This window comes from Melampsora larici-populina (genome assembly GCF_000204055.1).
Source record: "Melampsora larici-populina 98AG31 unplaced genomic scaffold MELLAscaffold_25, whole genome shotgun sequence".
NCBI lineage: Eukaryota > Fungi > Basidiomycota > Pucciniomycetes > Pucciniales > Melampsoraceae > Melampsora > Melampsora laricis-populina.
The window spans coordinates 674,980-692,152 of NW_006768789.1; the positions used below are offsets into that span (position 1 = coordinate 674,980).

Here is a 17,173-nt window from a genome sequence, read left to right on the forward strand (position 1 = left end):
AACACTCTGTATAACTATTTACTTTCCCTATCCTCTCAGTTTACCTTTGTGTACCTGCCACAGTCACTGCATCTTTATATCAGCAAATCATGTGTCATGCAGTTATCCAAATGTGCTTCCAACAATTTTCAAGTCCCAATCAATACATACATCTTTGCCATATTCCTGTTCAATTCTTTTGCTCTATTTCACCCTGAATCTCCTTTGCAACCCAACCACCTGTTTCACTGCTAATTAAGGCTTGTTCATTCTATTTTGAGTGAGGATTTGTGTTATTTTTGGTGGTTTCCATTGTGGTTATGTCTTTGCAGCATTATCTAGTCACATTAATATTTTCTATCTTTGATTATCCAATTATTGTTATTTTATTTGGTTGTAATGAAGTTGGCTCCCAAGGTTATTTCATTGGTTCATTTTTTCATTGGTTGATGTTGGCACTATTCTCAAAATTCTGGTTCATCTATATTAGTTTCATATTTCTCATCTTTTGGCATCAGCTTTTTTCATAATTTTTGACTTCTAGCCACTCCTTAGGGGGTTGTATCATTATCAGCCATTTTTATTGACCCAAGCATCTAGCCTTGGGATTCACCCACAACCACTTGTCCACTTCAATAATTTTCACACTTTGACATTATAATCTTATTACAGTAAAAATCATGCTTTTGCTCAATGTGCCATTGAATTTGAGTGTTAAAAGAGAAACTAAGTACCTTTAGCAAACTTGATTGGTCACCTAAGGCATGCCCACATCTTCACTAGTCTGAATACTAAAAAGATGGACCACTTGCATGAGTTTTGGTCCCTCCTCTTATCCGCCCATCAGTTCTGACTTTGAATTTCTGGTTGCATTGCTTTTTAGGCCACCTATTGTTATTGGAGCTTTTGTATGCAGTTTGAGTTCTGGTCCGTGTGATATCACAAATCCCCGTTCACCTATTGTTCTTCCCCTCCTTTTGTTAAACACTTTTAGACTACTTTTCCTTTTTATTGTTGTGTGCTTTTTAAATGTTAAACACCGTTCTTCTTGACAAATCCTCTCCGGATTTGTCCTCCTACATTGTATGCCGGATCCAGTTGTATTGGATCCAGCCCTCCATAACCGAAGGAGTTATGTCATCAGAATTGCCCGATTGTACTCTCTTGCTATTTACCATATATGTGCTTTGTAGAGAGTGACGCCTATATAAGGTGTCCTCCCCTTGCTCCAGGAATGAAACCCTAAGCAGCTTCTCAATCTTCCACCGGACCAAAAACCATTGGACAATCACATCCGTTTGATTTTTATGCCACCTTTTGTCATTGCAACCTTGTCAATGCATCTTTGTTGAGACTATCTCACCTCCTCATCTTAGTTTTGTTGTGCATTTGCTTTACCCTGCAACATTCAAATGGACTTTTAGAGGCCACTCTTTGTTATGTACACCTTGTAATTCCGGAACTCCTGTTTTCTCTTATTTGACTTTTATGCTTTTTGTTGAACACTTTTGATGGAAAAGACATTAGAATTTTCCTCAATGGATTATTTTCCTTTTATATCTTTTGCATCATATCTATTTATCTGTTTCTATATTTGGGATTTACATCTAAATCCCTTTACTCATATCTTCTCTAAACTCGGATTCTCAAAGTTGAATCCTCATGTTGTAAAATTCCATACATTGTATTTACTTTTACGGACTGTAGTGTTTTTTGAAAACACTTATAAGCGGATCCATTTCCCACTGAAATGAATCCCCAAGTAACTTTACTTACTTCTTTTTCAAAGCACTGAAAATGTGTACAAATCACAACCTTCATGTGTCCCCTGCTTCATTCTACCGTAGTCTGCTTTTGGATTTCTTCATCTAATACAATCTTGTGAAACCTGTCAGAGCAGGGATCAGTATGATTCAGACTCAATCAATTGAATCTAAACAGAATCCCACAACCACAAGTTACTCACCTTCAATCCAAGATTGTATGAGAAATTTATGGATGAAGGGAGAAGAGCTTGAGGCGCTCTGTCAGTACTAACGGTACACAAATTTGTGTATACTTTGCCGTGCATATTTTTTTTGTGTTTTTTAGCAACTACAAACAACTTGGAAAAAGTATGTTTCTTGATTGAAGCTCAAAGATATGTACTTTTAAGCCAAAAACATAGTTTTCCCTGGTTGTGTGAATTTGTGAAAAAAGAAAAGAAAACTATGCACAGCAAAGTATACACAACTTTGAGTACCATAACTACTGTTTATAAATAAAACAATAAGTGGTACATAGTTTTTGATTAGGTTTAAAAGTCTTACACAATAATCAAAATACATACATATGACAATTGAAATAAGTGATCAAGGAACTCAATGATGTTGAGCACATGACATGTGAGGATGTGAAATATATGTAAACGTCAAGTAAAAGGTAAAAACACCAGATTGTAACATTATCTCCATGTGATGCTTTACTTCAAAAATCAGTTTGTACTACCTGTCTTTTGAAAAGCATTGGGATCAAGCTTTCAAAGCATCTACTCATGTAAGTCTCTTGATTCATTCAAACTACAGTTATTCCTTGGAAGATTGATATGGTGCCAGTCAATTCTTCTTCTTTTTTGTCATCCATCCATTTCTCTTTGAATCTGACTTTGATCAATATCAAAAATGTGCCTCTTTGACCTCCCCAATGAGATGCTCTGCTTTACATAAGAACAGTCATGTTGTGATCAAAGGTAGGCAATGCCAAATGAGTCAATCCATCAATTTAAAACAAGACCATTATCAGTCTAAAATCCTTGAATCTTTTTCTTCAGATCATCATGTCATGTCTCCCAAGACTGGAAAGCACAGTCACATCAAGGTTTGTTTAATGGTTGTGATCAATACCTTCACTGACAAGAGATGAGAAGATATCTCTCCTTTGACTCACAGCATGAATGTTCCTAATTACATCATCCATGATAGATACCAACTTCTTAACATTGAGCATGGTTGAACTTGATCAACTTGGATGGTGGTATGTATCTTCTGGAACTTCTCTGTTGTTTTTTGCAATTTTCATCATTGTTGACTTGGTTTCTGTGTCTTTGGAAGAACCACAACTCACGCTGTGGTCTTCAAGCCCACAGTGACTACGGAGGTGAAGGGAATGCATCAAAACACACACAAAGTGTAAAGGTTTTGGGTACAGGTAATAAGCCTGATTGACTCCGTGTTGTATGTTGTTCTGGAATTCAGGTGAACTGTCAACCACAGAATTAGGGAGTTTAGTTGGTTTGACAACTCTAGTGCAGGCATGCCCCCATAGTCTAGAAAAAGACCGACCCTTCACTTACAGGTTCACTCTCACATGTAATCAATCCAACTCCCAGTACAGCGCTTCAAGAATCCTTCGGTTTATTTGGTGGTCTTTTTTTTAAAGTTTTGGACAAAACTCGGAAAAAACTCATTTGGACAGTTCAAATTTGACAGATTCTAGTACAAAATCGGTTTCACCGAGGGTTTTAGCGAGGGTTTTGGACATTTATTTTGTTTTCATGCGTTAAAAAAAACCGAAGGATTCTTGAAGCGCTGTAATTCCACACATGACATCATAGCTTTGATACAGCCCTTGCAAGCTTGAGCCCTTTCATGAGGATCTGTTTGTTCTTTTGCCTAATCTGTGCCATCACTTAGAAGAAAAACCAATGCGTTGATCATGGGGAGGCAGGCAGGTGCTGAGTGAGAGGTAGAAGGGCCATTTGTGGCTAAAAAGCTGGTGCAAACACTGGTGAAGCATCCTGCCAACCCCTCTTGTATTGTAATATTCATAATCCATTCTCGGGCTCCGCAAGTTTGGAACACTTTCTAGTATCACCAGGTGCTACCCAGTTTTGAGAGGTTCAATTATGAGCTAGCATTTGGTCATCCATTAATGTGGTGGAAAGTTCTTGGGTCTTTCAAGGCTTTTTGTTCTTTGAAAGGTAAACCCAGTGTTGAAGATGGTCAATTTGACTCTCAACATCATGCTTGAACAATCAGTGTTGGTGATCCCCTACAAGAGTGCTACTCATGACACGATCTGATATGTTGTTCTGTGAGGTAATTTCAATTAAGATCAATGCTTGAATTCAGCAGATGTGCTCCACAGGAAATAATGATAACCTGATGAGGCCAACTGAGAGGCAGCATTTAGTAAAACGTATGGTGAACAGAACATACACCAGTCGTAGAATGAGTTCATCGGTAGTGCAGGGTTTCAAGGAGCAGAAAGCTGGTCTGAAGGTCACAGTTATACCATTCAGGGAAAGATAAATAAATGACACTTTCTTTTGCCTCCTGAAATCAACATGATCTCAGCAAAATATCGGTTCAGAACAAACTAAATCGTTCCAAGGCTGGCATTCGAAGTAAGATCGGATACGATATACATGAGATTCAGCCAAGATAAGATACACTCGTCAAGATGAGGGGTGAGGAGATACATATTCTGAGAGGCTAAAATGGAGTTTAAATCACGTTTATTGGGTCACGGCTTTAGTCAAGAAGTAAGCGTATCTGGTGCATTGTTGATGATAAAAACTTTGTCCGTCGTAGAAAAGATATTTTCAGGATAAAAAGCCAAAGCTTTGCGAACATGCAATTTTTCATATCGTTGGTCTTCAACGAGACTCATGATATTTGGTTCCAGAACGCGTGTCGAGCCTTTTCAAGCTCAGACTTGCCAGCCATATCTTCAACGCTAGTACCACCATCGACTTCAAAGACCGTTCGGAATGGTGCAGCAATATCATATTGTGGCCAAGTAGATTCTATTTTAAATTCAATAATGTCAGTCTATTAGATTTAGGCGCTCATATTCTCGCATATACTGTAGGAAAACGCGCCGAGGATATGGAGAACAACTGACCAGGACACCCAGATTTAGCAAAAGTGTACCAGTACTTGCCCATCAAAGCCGAAGTCTTCGCATTGGTAGAATCTTCCGACCAGGCCCCTTTGATATTGAAAATGAAAGGAATGTCGACCGAATGACTGAAGATGAACAACAAGGATGTCGTTAATTTCCCGTTGTGCTTAGCACAATGTCAGATAATCCGATGAAGTTCACTTACAATGCGCCTAAGCCTCGTCCGTCCTCAATCTTATCTACTGTAGCGCTTAATTTATACATATACACCGAGAGACGTTCACCGGTTTGAGCATTAGGAGTGGAGCTCAAAATGTTGGCACAGTTTTCTGTAGGTGCGTTGAAGGCTTGATCGGATATAAGCTGACATGCCACACTAGAAGTGTAGTCTGAAGTTCCTCCAGATTTGCTATCCGGGAAAACCGGGGGATAAAGCTTATCGAGATGCTCTCGTGGTATTTTGGAATACATTCTCTCACACATGAAGTCGTATCCGCCTTTTGAAGTGGCTTGTAAAAGCATCACAAACATACTTCCTTCGTCTTTCGTCACGCCTAACATCACTGATTTGACATATGGACTCCATTTGCCTTCTTTCAAAGCATCGTTTGATGAAGCAGTAGTCCAAATCCCTTTACTAGACTGTTCAACTGAAATCCCTAGGGTGCCGAGGGTTTGAGGAGTGTATTGTAAGAGTTCATCGGCTGGGAGTGATCGGAGAGCTGCGAGACGCTCGGCTTTGGAAGTGGTCTTCAGAGCTTTGTCACATAGTTCCTCGTAAAACGCGTCAGCCGATTTAGGGTCTTTGTTAGGCTTTGTGTTGGATTCAAGAGGAGCGTTAGTAAGCGATGGGTAAAAAGGGATGAAATGGAAGTTTGTATAACTTCAATAAAACTTACCATTGTACCAGGAGTACCAGATTGAAGGATCGCGTTCTTGAAAAGTTTCTTCTGGCATAAGAGAAGATTTGAAATCATCGCACCACCTGTTTTTCAAAGAAAACATGCATATGGATGGTCAATCAGTTTTGATCCAAATGGCGAGGTCATATGAGTACGCATACCAGCTGATTCCCCAAAGGCAGTCACATTGTCTGGGTCGCCACCAAACTTTGCAATATTGTCTTGGACCTGGGGGAAAACGTGATGTTGATATGCGATTCATACAGTGGGATGAGGTAAAATTTCGACATGTAATGACTTACCCACTGAAGATAAGATATACAGTCATAAGCACCTGGAAAATGATTCAAAGCATTAGCTTAGGCCAGCGTTTTGTTTCCGATTCTAAACAACTCACCATAATTTCCTGATAATCCATCCTCATCCTGGGCCGCCAATTCTGAAGAAGACAGAAACCCGAACAGGTTCAGTCGATAATTACCCGTCACGACGATAAACTTTTGTCCTTCGGCAGCTTCTCGACGAATCCATTCGGTAGGATCGTAGAGCGATAGACAGGCACTCCCGTACAAAAGAGCACCTCCACTGAAAGTCGGATATAGTTTTGATTTCATATTTAACAAATCAACACGTTGAATATAAACAGTGATCCGGCCTTTCCAGGCTGCGTTCATCACTTACTGAATCCAAACCTATAGTAAATCCAAATTCACGATTGGTGAATATGTTCGATAAACCATTGAGTTTCATGACATGGTTTCAATGAGTAATTTGGACCAGGTGGACCTACCAGTACGGGAACTTTATCGCCTGCTTGAACCCCATCAGGTAGGAAGACATTCAAGTTGTGACCTTTCTCTTCTGATTGCTCTCGCCAAGCTCGGGGGTGAAGTCCTGCCTTTCCCAAATAGAGCAACATAGCGGGATCTGGTTGTTGTGGAAAGTATGGGCTAAAACCAAAAACGCGTGAGGTTATTTTCAAGATGACTTAGATTCCTGGCAAGATGACTTACCCGAACTCATGGCACGGAAGAGGTTCCTTCCACGCTTTTGGAGGTGTAGGACGTTTCCATCTTGCTGCTTGAGCATAAGGTATTCCCTTGAAATTTCAATGTGAGAGTGATAGAATGCTCATGAGAAGTCAATCGAATGCGAATTGAGGAGAAAGGCTGAACGAACAAGCCACTTGTTGATCGGGAGCTGATCTCCGATTTGACCACTTGCTACACTTGAAGCTGTCGATCGATCACTGAGTGGATGAGTATCTTGAAACCCGACCACTGGCCCAAAGCTGGTGTGAACCAAAAGCTTATCGTTGGAAGACATGAATGAGTAACTGGAAGTGAAGATAGATAATTGGTCAAGAGTCTCAAGAGGTGATGGTTAGTTTTGGTTCAAGACTCAAGAGTAAGTTTGATTACCAACAAAACCTCAACTAAACTTAAACGAGAGTTTACAACTTTCATCCAAGTTTGGATATCAACACTCTCTCCAGATCGTCATCCATTACATTTTTGTAACTAACCATTTACAATCATCTATCTCCGCGACTTTCATCCGAAACTGCTATTTGCACCACTCCCTTTGCCTCTGTCATTTACAAATTAAGCTCGAGATTGGTCATTTCTATGATTCTGCACGTAATCCGATTGAACTGATTGGTTCTTGAGCTTCATTTATTCCTCTTTCTTAAGCTGAGGATGGTCAACAGGGGTAGAGATGACCTGATCAAGAGTTTGGGGAAGAGGTATCACCTATAAGAGTAATTTCAGGTGATCGGAAATCCCCTAAAGGTAAGCGCAATGAAGTGAATGGATATGATGCAAGGTGTTTTTCGTCCTCGAGCACATGAAGTGCAAATTGGCACATTCTGAACCCTACAGAAGGTACCCACATCCATCTGATCTCTTTGAAAACCTTCAAACAACATATCATCCTAAATCAAAACTTATTCACACCACTTTACATGATTTTACCCAGAGAAAAACAAACACAAAAACGAGATGCTAAACCCCCCTGTTTGGGTCCCTATCGTAGAAAATATAATTGAAAACATACGAATCGATTAACACATCTTAATTTGAAAGAATCGGTTCAAGGAAAAGGGATAAGTCAAAGAAGATCGAACGTCTTTAGCTTAATTTGAGACGGAAGGATTAAGACCTATTCTTGCTGCTAGTTTACTGTACTGTCGATTGATAAGTAATCGAGTCCGTAAAACGTAAGTGACTAATGAAAGGATAGTAATGATGACATTACAGAGCTATATGCATCAAATCGTTTTCGTTGTATAAGAAGAGTTTATCAAAAAGAAATCAAAATCGTTGACTTGAATCGATCAAAATCCTAAACCTCCAAAACCTTCAAAGAAAAACTTACAAAGAATTCATAAAAATCAGCCCGTTCTTTTGATACTACTCTTTCACAAGCTTCCCAAGTAGGAAATTCAGCACCACCCGAAGCTGTACCAATAGAAGCTTGATGATCTAAATCCATTTCAACTTGATTTTCAATTCCTTGTGATGATTGATGATCATCAGTAGTTTGATTTAGGATCGGTTCTTCCACTTGATCTGAAGAAATCAATCGTTTTAATAATTTAGAAAAAAAGGTGGGTTCAATTTGATGTCTCAAATTTCTTTTATTGATCAATCCAGCCGGATAGGTACCAGGTTGATTTAAGATTGAAGCAATTAAAGCAGGAGACGAACTTCCTAAATAAAGACAATGTACCATTCTTCGATTTTGAAAGATTTCACATATCGGATTTGATAACTTGAAGAGTCGATCAAAAGATTCAAAAAGCTTGGTTAGTGAAGTGTTGAGATTGAGTTCAGAATTGTAGATTTTAGAGTGAAATTGAACTTACTTCTTCTTTTGGACAAGGTTGACATGGTCCTATAGGTCGACAAGCATAATCAGATGTTGAATTTTTAGAAACGTCAGTTGTGGTTGCTGCTGTTGTTGTTGTTGATAGATTGATGATAAGTGAGATTGAGAATAAGATGAAATTAGATTGAGATGATGTTAACATTTTGATTTTAATTTTCATTTTGATCGGTCTTGATTTCAATTTCAGTTTCAATTTCGATTTGGATCGTTTTATTTTCGCTAAATCTGAAATTTTCACAATGTCATGTCGATCGATACCTAAATAGACCATTCAGCAAGTTGCGACCATTCTCATTCCCATTGCAACCTTTGGAACCTTTTCAGGATCTTTTCACTGACTTCAAGTTCGGACATACCTCTGTAGCAGGATTGCCCCCTTGCATGTTACTATCAAACAAGATTTTGATATCTCTCCTGTACGAACGACAGCATCTCACAGCATCCAAACACCCCTTTCATCTATGGCCATGTATCTAACTCTTCATGCTGCAACCCACGCTCAAATAGCGTGGTTTGAAATGGGAGTCCACCACATGCTGGAAGTCATCCGGGGCAAGCCACTTTGTCTTTACAGTTTGACAAGTTGTAAAATCATTTCCCCAAATGGACTTCTAACTCAAAGTCCATAAACTTGTAGGGGAGATAAATTAACTCGTCTCAACATGAGGCATTGGAAAAGAAAATTTAGAGGTGACAAGTTTTTCTGAGCAATTATCATCCAGATCATAAAGCCCTTCTCTCCATACCGTTCTTGCCTCGGTTCTTCCTTTCACAAAGCACAGCGATGCGGCATCACTTTGGAACTAGATAATTTATGCATAAGCCTAATGTAATATATATCTCTGTGCGCCTCATTCGAGTGATTTTGATCGGGAAGACATCTAAAATGAATGAGCTTCGAACCGGGCGATGTTCTTACGCTACAAGTTATTTTTTAAAGTTGCTCTCCATTTGGTCAATCCAATTGCTGGGTCCCATTTCTTTAAACAGGCGTAACATAAGTTGCATCCCTTGTCCGCCTCCATTGTATGCTCTTGTTCATATCTTCTTTTGCTTTCATCGGTGATCTTAGGGGTGGGTCAGGGGGTAAATCGTCCAGCGGTGATGGCCTTCACAGATCATCTGCTGATGGAATTTGATTGATTGGTTTGGCAGACTCTTGCGAGCTTCTTGATACATAACCAAGGTTGCCCTAGCTCAACAGAAGCCGCCTGCAGAGTCAGTTACCAATGCCCCTGGCGCTGTCGGATGAGGGATTAATGTAGTTGACTGGAGTTTGCCAGGTATCAAAGCTTATAATGACTCATGAATGTTGGTCTAATGCTTCTTGCGTATTGTCAAATTAATTATATCAAACATTCCTCAAATTGAGAAAACAACAACAACATCATCATCAACAACAACAACATATAAAAATACTCCAAGCCAAGCAAAGACAGTAAGCCTCAAAACTATATTATCCATACTAAAAGAAAAGAAAAATTATTACAAAATCAAGATATGTACCATCCAACTTCAAGGTGACCTTAGCACCTCATGATATAATACTTATTGCCTTTCAACTTGTTTTAATTTTAATTTCAAACTACTCATTTCACCTTCTAAATCTTCAAATCGATGTCTAGCTTTCACTTCTGATTTCTTCATACTTTCAATCTCATCTTCCCTTTCTTCTAATTCTTTCTTTAAATTTTCAATTTGTTGATTTAAATTAGCGATTTGAGTTGTATATGCTTCAGATCGTTTGGCTAATGCGTGAGCTTTCTCTTCGCTTTCCATCAAGTCCTGCGGAGGTGATAAGTGATCAAATATATAAGTTAATCATTAGGCTTCTTGAACAACGTGTTCTATATAAAAAGCTGGAGGAACGTACATTGAATCTGTCCAACATTGTAGCTGATTGAGTATCAGCATACTCTAATCTCTCCTCTAACTCTTTCACCTAAAAAAACCAACAAAACCATTAGTCCAATTCTTCTTTCACAGGCTGATCAAATGATAAAGTAAATTACCTGTGACTGATATGTCTTCAAAGCTGCTTGACATTCCTCAGCAAGCTTCTGAGCACGAGTAGCATTGTTTTTATACGAGTCTTTTTCAATCTCATATTTGATCAACCGATCTACTAATTTCTTATCACTTTCATTCAATAATTTAATCCTTTCTAAAAAGCTGTCAAAAGTATATTCCGACCCTTCTTCAACTGGTGTTGCTGCTCTTTTACCCAATCCAAACAATCCACCCAGTCCTGATTTTTTAGTAGGTTGTGCTTCATATCCCAGTCTGAAGGCTCCTAGATCTGCATCATGTTCAAGTCGTGCTCTTGTTTCTGCGTTGGCTGGTAAACTCTTGAATAATTCTCGGAGTGCTTTCTCAACTACATTTGCGCTCGTGGTCGCTTCTTCTATTCGTTTTTCAGCAGCTGCCAGTTGTTGAGTGACGGTCTCCAATTCGCTCGATGTTGTGGTTGCTGCCGGAGTATGAGAGGATTGAAGTTCGAAAAGCTTAGTCTCTAGTTCAGCCACTTGAGTTGATAGTATCGTTCGCTCGTCCATCTGAGCTTGAGAAGCTTGTTCATGCGATTGCCTCTCAGTTTCCAGTGTGGACTCGTGCTGGGTAGTGATGATCTTCAAATGATTTTCGAGATGACCGATTAGCTCATTCATCCACTCCATACGTCCTTCCATGCTTATTTGACTCGGCGCTCCCCTCAAGAATTGAGCAAATGATGCGTTGGTCAATGTAACTTGGGTACTAACGCCACTAAATTTCTCAAGAAGTTTCTCCCATTCAGCTGAATGGTTGGAAAGAGGCTCGTCGATGTCGTCTTTCGCTTTCTCTTCTGCTTGTTGGTCACTTTGGGCTTTGAGATCTTCCACGCTTTTGTTGAGAGTGATGTTTTCAGCCTCCAGTTTTTCAACCATCGACCGGAAGTTGTCTAATTGAGCGATGGCTTCACGCCTCTCGGACTCTTTGCTTGACAATTGTTCAGCAAGTGTTTGGTATTGACGCTCAGAATCGGCCTTCTGGTCTGCAAGTCTGGTCACGGCGGCCTGAAGCGCGGCCAGCTCGATTCGGACAGAGTCCTTTGCTTCTTCAGCGGTCTCAAGTTCAGATCTAAGACGGTCTACGTCAGCTTCAAGTTGGCGCTGGGAAGCTTCAGCTGCTCGTGCTCTGGCTTCAGCATCACTAGTCCGGGTTGAGAAGGCTTGCTTGTCTCCACTGAGTTGAGAACGTTCCCGCTCTAGATCAGCAGCAAGGGAATCGACCTCTCGGCGAAGTCGATCAAGTTCCTGGGTGTGGGTCTGATCAGTCTGGTGTCGCACGCGTTCATTCTCTAGTTTGAGTTCACGTTCAACGCGCTTCAAATCATTTGCTTGGTTGCTTGTTCGATTGGTTTCGGCTAATACACTTTGCTGACGTAAGTTGGCAAGTTCGGCTCGAAGCTGTTCAAGATCGCTAGTTTGCTGTGCAATCGTCTTTTCGTACTGGAGTAATTGCCCAGTGTCCAAGGTTAGATTCGAGGCACTACGAGGACTGGGGTGTGAAGCCTGATGATGATCGAGGCCATGGCGATTGTTTGCAAAGAGATGTGGGCCGTCAAATCTATCGGATGAGAGAATGGTGCAGCGGGAAGCATCGGTGAGAGAAGGGCTAGGGGACCGATGTTGATCGGCTTGGCGGTGATTAGATGCCGACCGAGTGGGACTTTGACCGAAGGAAGATGAGTAGTCTGAAGGCTGATTTTGTTCAAGCTTCTTGAGACTCAAAGAAAGGGTAGCTGAGAGATGTTGTAGAAGTTTGGTACTTATTTCACTGAGTTCAGATTGAATGCGAGCTTTCTCATCACGAAGTTGCTCGAGACGTTGGTTGGAATGCTCCAGATTTGAGTCATTTTGATTGACATCAGACTCGGCGAGGGTGAGAGTAGCATCATGAATCTTTTTCTCAAGTACCAGATTGTTTGAAATAGAAGTGAGTCGGTTCTCAAGTTTCATTTGATCCTGATTTGAGAGAGAGGGAGTAGGAAAGTCAGAATGGGTGCACTATCAAGAAGGGAAAGAGGAAAAAATATCAGACCTTCTTTAGCTGCTGGACACGATTGAATGATAAAATTTGAAATGAGCTAGCTTCCACTAGAGCTTGACCAGACAGAAGTTCAAGCATCATTTTGGACTTCAAGTCGGGTCCCAATAAGACATGTTTAGTACTCGGTGAGCGTGCGGGACCTCGGGACGAGTCGGAGAAGGAAGTTGCGGAATCTGAACGATTGCGTTGATCGAGTCGAATTGTTTTTGAGGCTGGCTCGTGAGTATTTGGGAATCGTGTATGAGAAGGAGAGTTTGAAAACGATCCAGCTTGGCTAGAGCCGAATGGTAAACGTTCAGGTGAGAATACATCATCGAGTGAACCGAAGGGATCAGAATTTATTGATTGAGATCGAGAGTTCGAAGGACTGAAGTCAACTTGACTTGAACGAAGGGGATCGGTTTGATAGTTAGTTGTAGAATGTGAGTTGTTGGTAGGACTGGTAGTGTTAGATTGGAACGCGTTTCCGAACATCCGACGCATTTTGCCTTAGGTATACTAGATAATCAGAGTATTAAGTGATTTCTTCTTGATTTGTTGAGGAGTTGATTCAAGACGCATACAAGCAGCGTCGCCCCAAAAGCCACACTGACACCACAATCAGATGATTCGATCTGTAAAGCACCGGTGGTGGTCAGATATGGTGGTGTATGTACGATCGGGTGTTAATGAAGATAGATCTGCGCAGTCAGGTCACAGTATACACACAGCTGAAATACTCCTTGAAGCGTTCTCTCTTGAGCCGGTCCACCTATTAATCCTGATTGAAGCCTTGAAGGGAAGTGAGTGAGTGGTGATTCAGATCAAAGGTACAAAAGATAAATAAGAGGTGAAGATAAAGTGAATGTGGTGCTACAAATCGGTGCCAGTCGTTGAGCTTCGTAGAGTAACAGAGTTGTGGTGGGAATCGGGATTGGAGGGAAGGTGACCAGAGTTGACCCTAAATTATCAAAAAAAGGTCAAAACCACCTTACGGAGCCAAAACTAGACTTTCTGCCTCAATACGATCGCTATGTACCGTATCGCAGGGGGCACAATACATAATAATTAGGATACGTAGCCAAGAGTCAGGTGAGCCAAGAGCTTAACCACCCTGACATTTGATGGAGTTCATCTTAGCCGAGCAGAGAGGGCTTTGTTAAGCTAAGATTTCAATCCAAGGCCACATGGGTGCCAAAGTGCACAAATTGAAGTGTCAGTAAATATCAGTGTTGCAGCCAGAATTTGCAGGTGCTGCAAACTGGTCTATGCAGTCAAACTGCCCTCGTGAGTACCGTAAATAAGGTCAGACAAAGAGAGTTTGAAGCAATCAAACAAGAAAGGTGTGTGATGGACCAATTGGCTGGAACACTCATATTTTCCCACTGAGGATCAAACCTCAAACACCAGTTTTGTGTCCTCCTGCAATGTCACGCCTACTATCATTCTATTATATGTTGGGCATTGAGAAGGAATGATGAAGTTCTTTGCTGCTTTGATGAAGCTTAAACTTCAAAACTTACCACTGAAAACCAAAAAAATACAGGCCTTTCTGTGCTAAATCCAGACAAGAACTGAAATATGAACTTTTTTCAATTTTTCTCCATGTCCAACATATGATGGAATGGTGGTAAACTCTCCCTTAAAGACTATGCAATTGAAATCAGCCAAAAAATGGGGGGTCCAAAATTTCATGGTATGAAGAAGTCATATCCTTTGCACAAATTGGGGGTTCAGCTTGTTTGACCCCAACCAATGATCAATAATTCTGATAGCCTTTTACAGTTTTTGAAATCTATGGACACACTTTAAATAGAAAAAGTGTCATAAATTGTAGGATATGAAACTATTGCCCTTGTTCTGTAAATGTGCATGAGTCTTGTGAATCTTTAGAAGTTTATTCTTTGAAATGATTTTAACACATGGTTCATCATAGTTCTTTGATTTAAAGTGTTTCAGACAAATATAGTTGAAGATCTCTGAGTTTAAATTTTATGTAATTGTGCAAATAAAAACCCTCAACTCTTACAAACCCCAATCCTGACTGATATATTGATATAATATCAAACCATGATACTCACTCAAATATTTAGTCTATGGATTTCATTCCAGTTCTCTTTATCATGGGCCTTGGAAGATCATGAAAATCCAGAATTGGCAAGAAGAGTCTACACAGGGAATTTTATTGATCATGGAATTTCAACAGAGACTTACGGACAAGATGGCCTCTGGAGGATTGATAACCAATACCCAATGTATGCAGATCTTGCAGAGCTTCCAGATGAAGATTTATTCATTGATCATTCAGCTCAGGGAAATGGAATGAACTTAAACATGAACTGGGCCAGTCCTGGTGGAGCTTTATTTCTCTCCAGAACCTCAGAAGAAGCTTCAGGAGTAGGTCATCTCAAAGATCCATATCTGATTGCAGGAAGGAAACTACACAATCCACCAGAGATGACATTTGATATTCAGGAAAAAAATGGCCCAACATTTGAAGAAGGACCCTGTCTCAAGTCAAAAGCATTGCAACAAGTAAATTACCTCAACAAAAATCCACTCCCTGGGAATCAAGAGTATGGAAGTCAATACAACAGCCCACTTTCTGAGACTATAGGCTCTGAAGACTATGAATGTGGAAATAAAAAAATGAGATTAACTTTGAGCAATGTGGAAGGCCAACAAGAAAATCCAATTGCAATAGATACAAATCTTGATTTCTCCAAGAGGACCAGATATTCTTCACCAGAAGACACCAGTAACACTCACAACATGTCAGGGGGTGAAGATTTACCTACAGTGACCAAAAGAAAAGAAAAATTCTTTGAGATGAGGGAACAGGTTCGCAAGGATTCTTTACTAAATATACCCAATGATCATGAAAGAGCTACAGAATTTCAATCAATTTTTGGGAGTGATCTGGGGAGAAAAGTAATTAAAGAATATCCAAGGGATTTCTCTCAGATGTTTCTCTTTTGGCATGAGGTTGACTTTACAGTCAGATACTTATCACAGAAATATCTTGGACTAGATCCTACAAGTTGGGACAGTGTATCTACGTGGACTTTGGAGCACGGTGTTTTCCCACTCTACATTCATCAAACATCTCATCTGCACCGTTTGTTTGAAGGAAGGTGCAGGGAATACCCATTCCACAACATTTCTCAAGCTTTTAAATCTGCAATAAACCACTTCAAACAATGGATACAGAAAGATCTTGACAAATTGGCACTAGGATTGGCAAACTATAGGCCAATATATGACAGCAAACAAAGCCATGTGGTACTAGCAGATATATTTTCCACAATCAAAGGCAATTCTATAACAACCCTAGAAGTTACCTCAACTTATAAGAAGTGGTCTCCAATTTCTTGGAAAATTACCCTGGATTGGATATCAAAGGTTCATCCAACTAGTCCCTCAATTCTAAACGTGCGAGAAATGAGATCCTCTTATGTCAACAATATAAAACAGCAATATAGTTTGAAAGACCGTCCATATAAGTGGGAGGAATTCAAGGAAGTGGTGTGCTTTTTGATTCTATTTCTACTACAGCATTTTTCTTGAACTAATGATTTATTTCTGTGTTATGTCTTAGTTCAAGTATCCAAAACCCAGGAAACTTCCATTTGTTTGGAAAAAAGACCTTCTAAGGAGTAATGAAAGCTCAATTGGAACATCATTGAATAGATAAAATCTTTGCATTAATACTAAAAAAAATGAAGTTTCATTGAAAGAAGGCTCTCCTCCAAATATATGATAACCATGTAGTTACCATTTTTTGATGTTTTCACTCTTTATCTCATTGAAACTCAAACCACTCTACTTTCAGCAGCAGTTGAAGTGCAGTTGTGCAGCCACTGGGGTATCTGCTATGCATATCAAAAAACTTATTTTAGCCTGTGAACTAAACACTAAAGGTTTAAACTCCCATAATAGATCTGGCACTGTACATCTAAGAATAAAGCTAGCCTTCTTGACTCTCATCAAGTTTTCATTACCATCTTTATTGTTTTCCTGTGACTTGGACTGCTCAATCTGTCTGTTTTCTATGTCTGGTCTTTTTGCTGAATTTATGTATTCAGCATTATTTTGAATATCTTTGGCTGATCCCATCTTACATAGCACTTTTCCATGTGGTGACCTGCATGGCAAGAATATGCATAGTGGTTCCACCATTATACTGAGAGACAAACAGGTAAGCTGTGACAATCAGGGACTGGCTACAGTGACAGCACAGACTCTGCAATGCAACCAGAACGGGTTAGGAGCTGTTGTATTGTGCAGCAATTCTGGTGTTGATCCCTTTCGGAAGCTTGAGGGAGTATATGTTGGGTGCCAAGAACCAGTCTTTAAGACACAAGACATCATACTGATCAAACGGAACTGGAAGAATTTTCTCTTACTTCAGTTGAAGTAAAATCAACTATTATATGTCATATGCATGG

The 17,173-nt window shown here is 40.0% G+C and overlaps 5 protein-coding genes across 5 annotated transcripts; 2 read left to right on the top strand and 3 right to left on the bottom strand.

Moving 5' to 3' along the window:
- Positions 1-2,661: 2,661 nt before the first annotated feature.
- Positions 2,662-2,880, top strand: MELLADRAFT_88230 (uncharacterized protein; the record flags this gene model as incomplete). Its single annotated transcript, XM_007411433.1, has 1 exon — positions 2,662-2,880. One exon carries the CDS (start codon positions 2,662-2,664, stop codon positions 2,878-2,880), a length of 219 nt encoding a protein of 72 aa, XP_007411495.1.
- Positions 2,881-4,321: 1,441 nt separating this feature from the next.
- Positions 4,322-7,154, bottom strand: MELLADRAFT_116892 (carboxylesterase; the record flags this gene model as incomplete). Its single annotated transcript, XM_007411527.1, has 11 exons — positions 4,322-4,765; positions 4,864-4,988; positions 5,069-5,676; positions 5,763-5,848; positions 5,927-5,993; positions 6,068-6,099; positions 6,163-6,350; positions 6,447-6,457; positions 6,556-6,715; positions 6,779-6,864; positions 6,945-7,154. 11 exons carry the CDS (start codon positions 7,089-7,091, stop codon positions 4,626-4,628), a joined length of 1,650 nt encoding a protein of 549 aa, XP_007411589.1.
- Positions 7,155-7,902: 748 nt separating this feature from the next.
- Positions 7,903-8,817, bottom strand: MELLADRAFT_107818 (uncharacterized protein; the record flags this gene model as incomplete). Its single annotated transcript, XM_007411526.1, has 3 exons — positions 7,903-8,028; positions 8,145-8,540; positions 8,635-8,817. 3 exons carry the CDS (start codon positions 8,815-8,817, stop codon positions 7,903-7,905), a joined length of 705 nt encoding a protein of 234 aa, XP_007411588.1.
- A 1,176-nt stretch (positions 8,818-9,993) lies between these two features.
- MELLADRAFT_78169 (uncharacterized protein) lies at positions 9,994-13,647 on the bottom strand (the record flags this gene model as incomplete). Its single annotated transcript, XM_007411525.1, has 5 exons — positions 9,994-10,442; positions 10,531-10,599; positions 10,670-12,703; positions 12,738-13,360; positions 13,455-13,647. The coding sequence occupies 4 exons, from the start codon at positions 13,227-13,229 to the stop codon at positions 10,206-10,208; spliced, it is 2,832 nt and encodes a 943-aa protein (XP_007411587.1).
- Positions 13,648-14,795: 1,148 nt separating this feature from the next.
- MELLADRAFT_107820 (uncharacterized protein) lies at positions 14,796-16,419 on the top strand (the record flags this gene model as incomplete). Its single annotated transcript, XM_007411434.1, has 2 exons — positions 14,796-16,250; positions 16,324-16,419. 2 exons carry the CDS (start codon positions 14,796-14,798, stop codon positions 16,417-16,419), a joined length of 1,551 nt encoding a protein of 516 aa, XP_007411496.1.
- Positions 16,420-17,173: the final 754 nt, after the last annotated feature.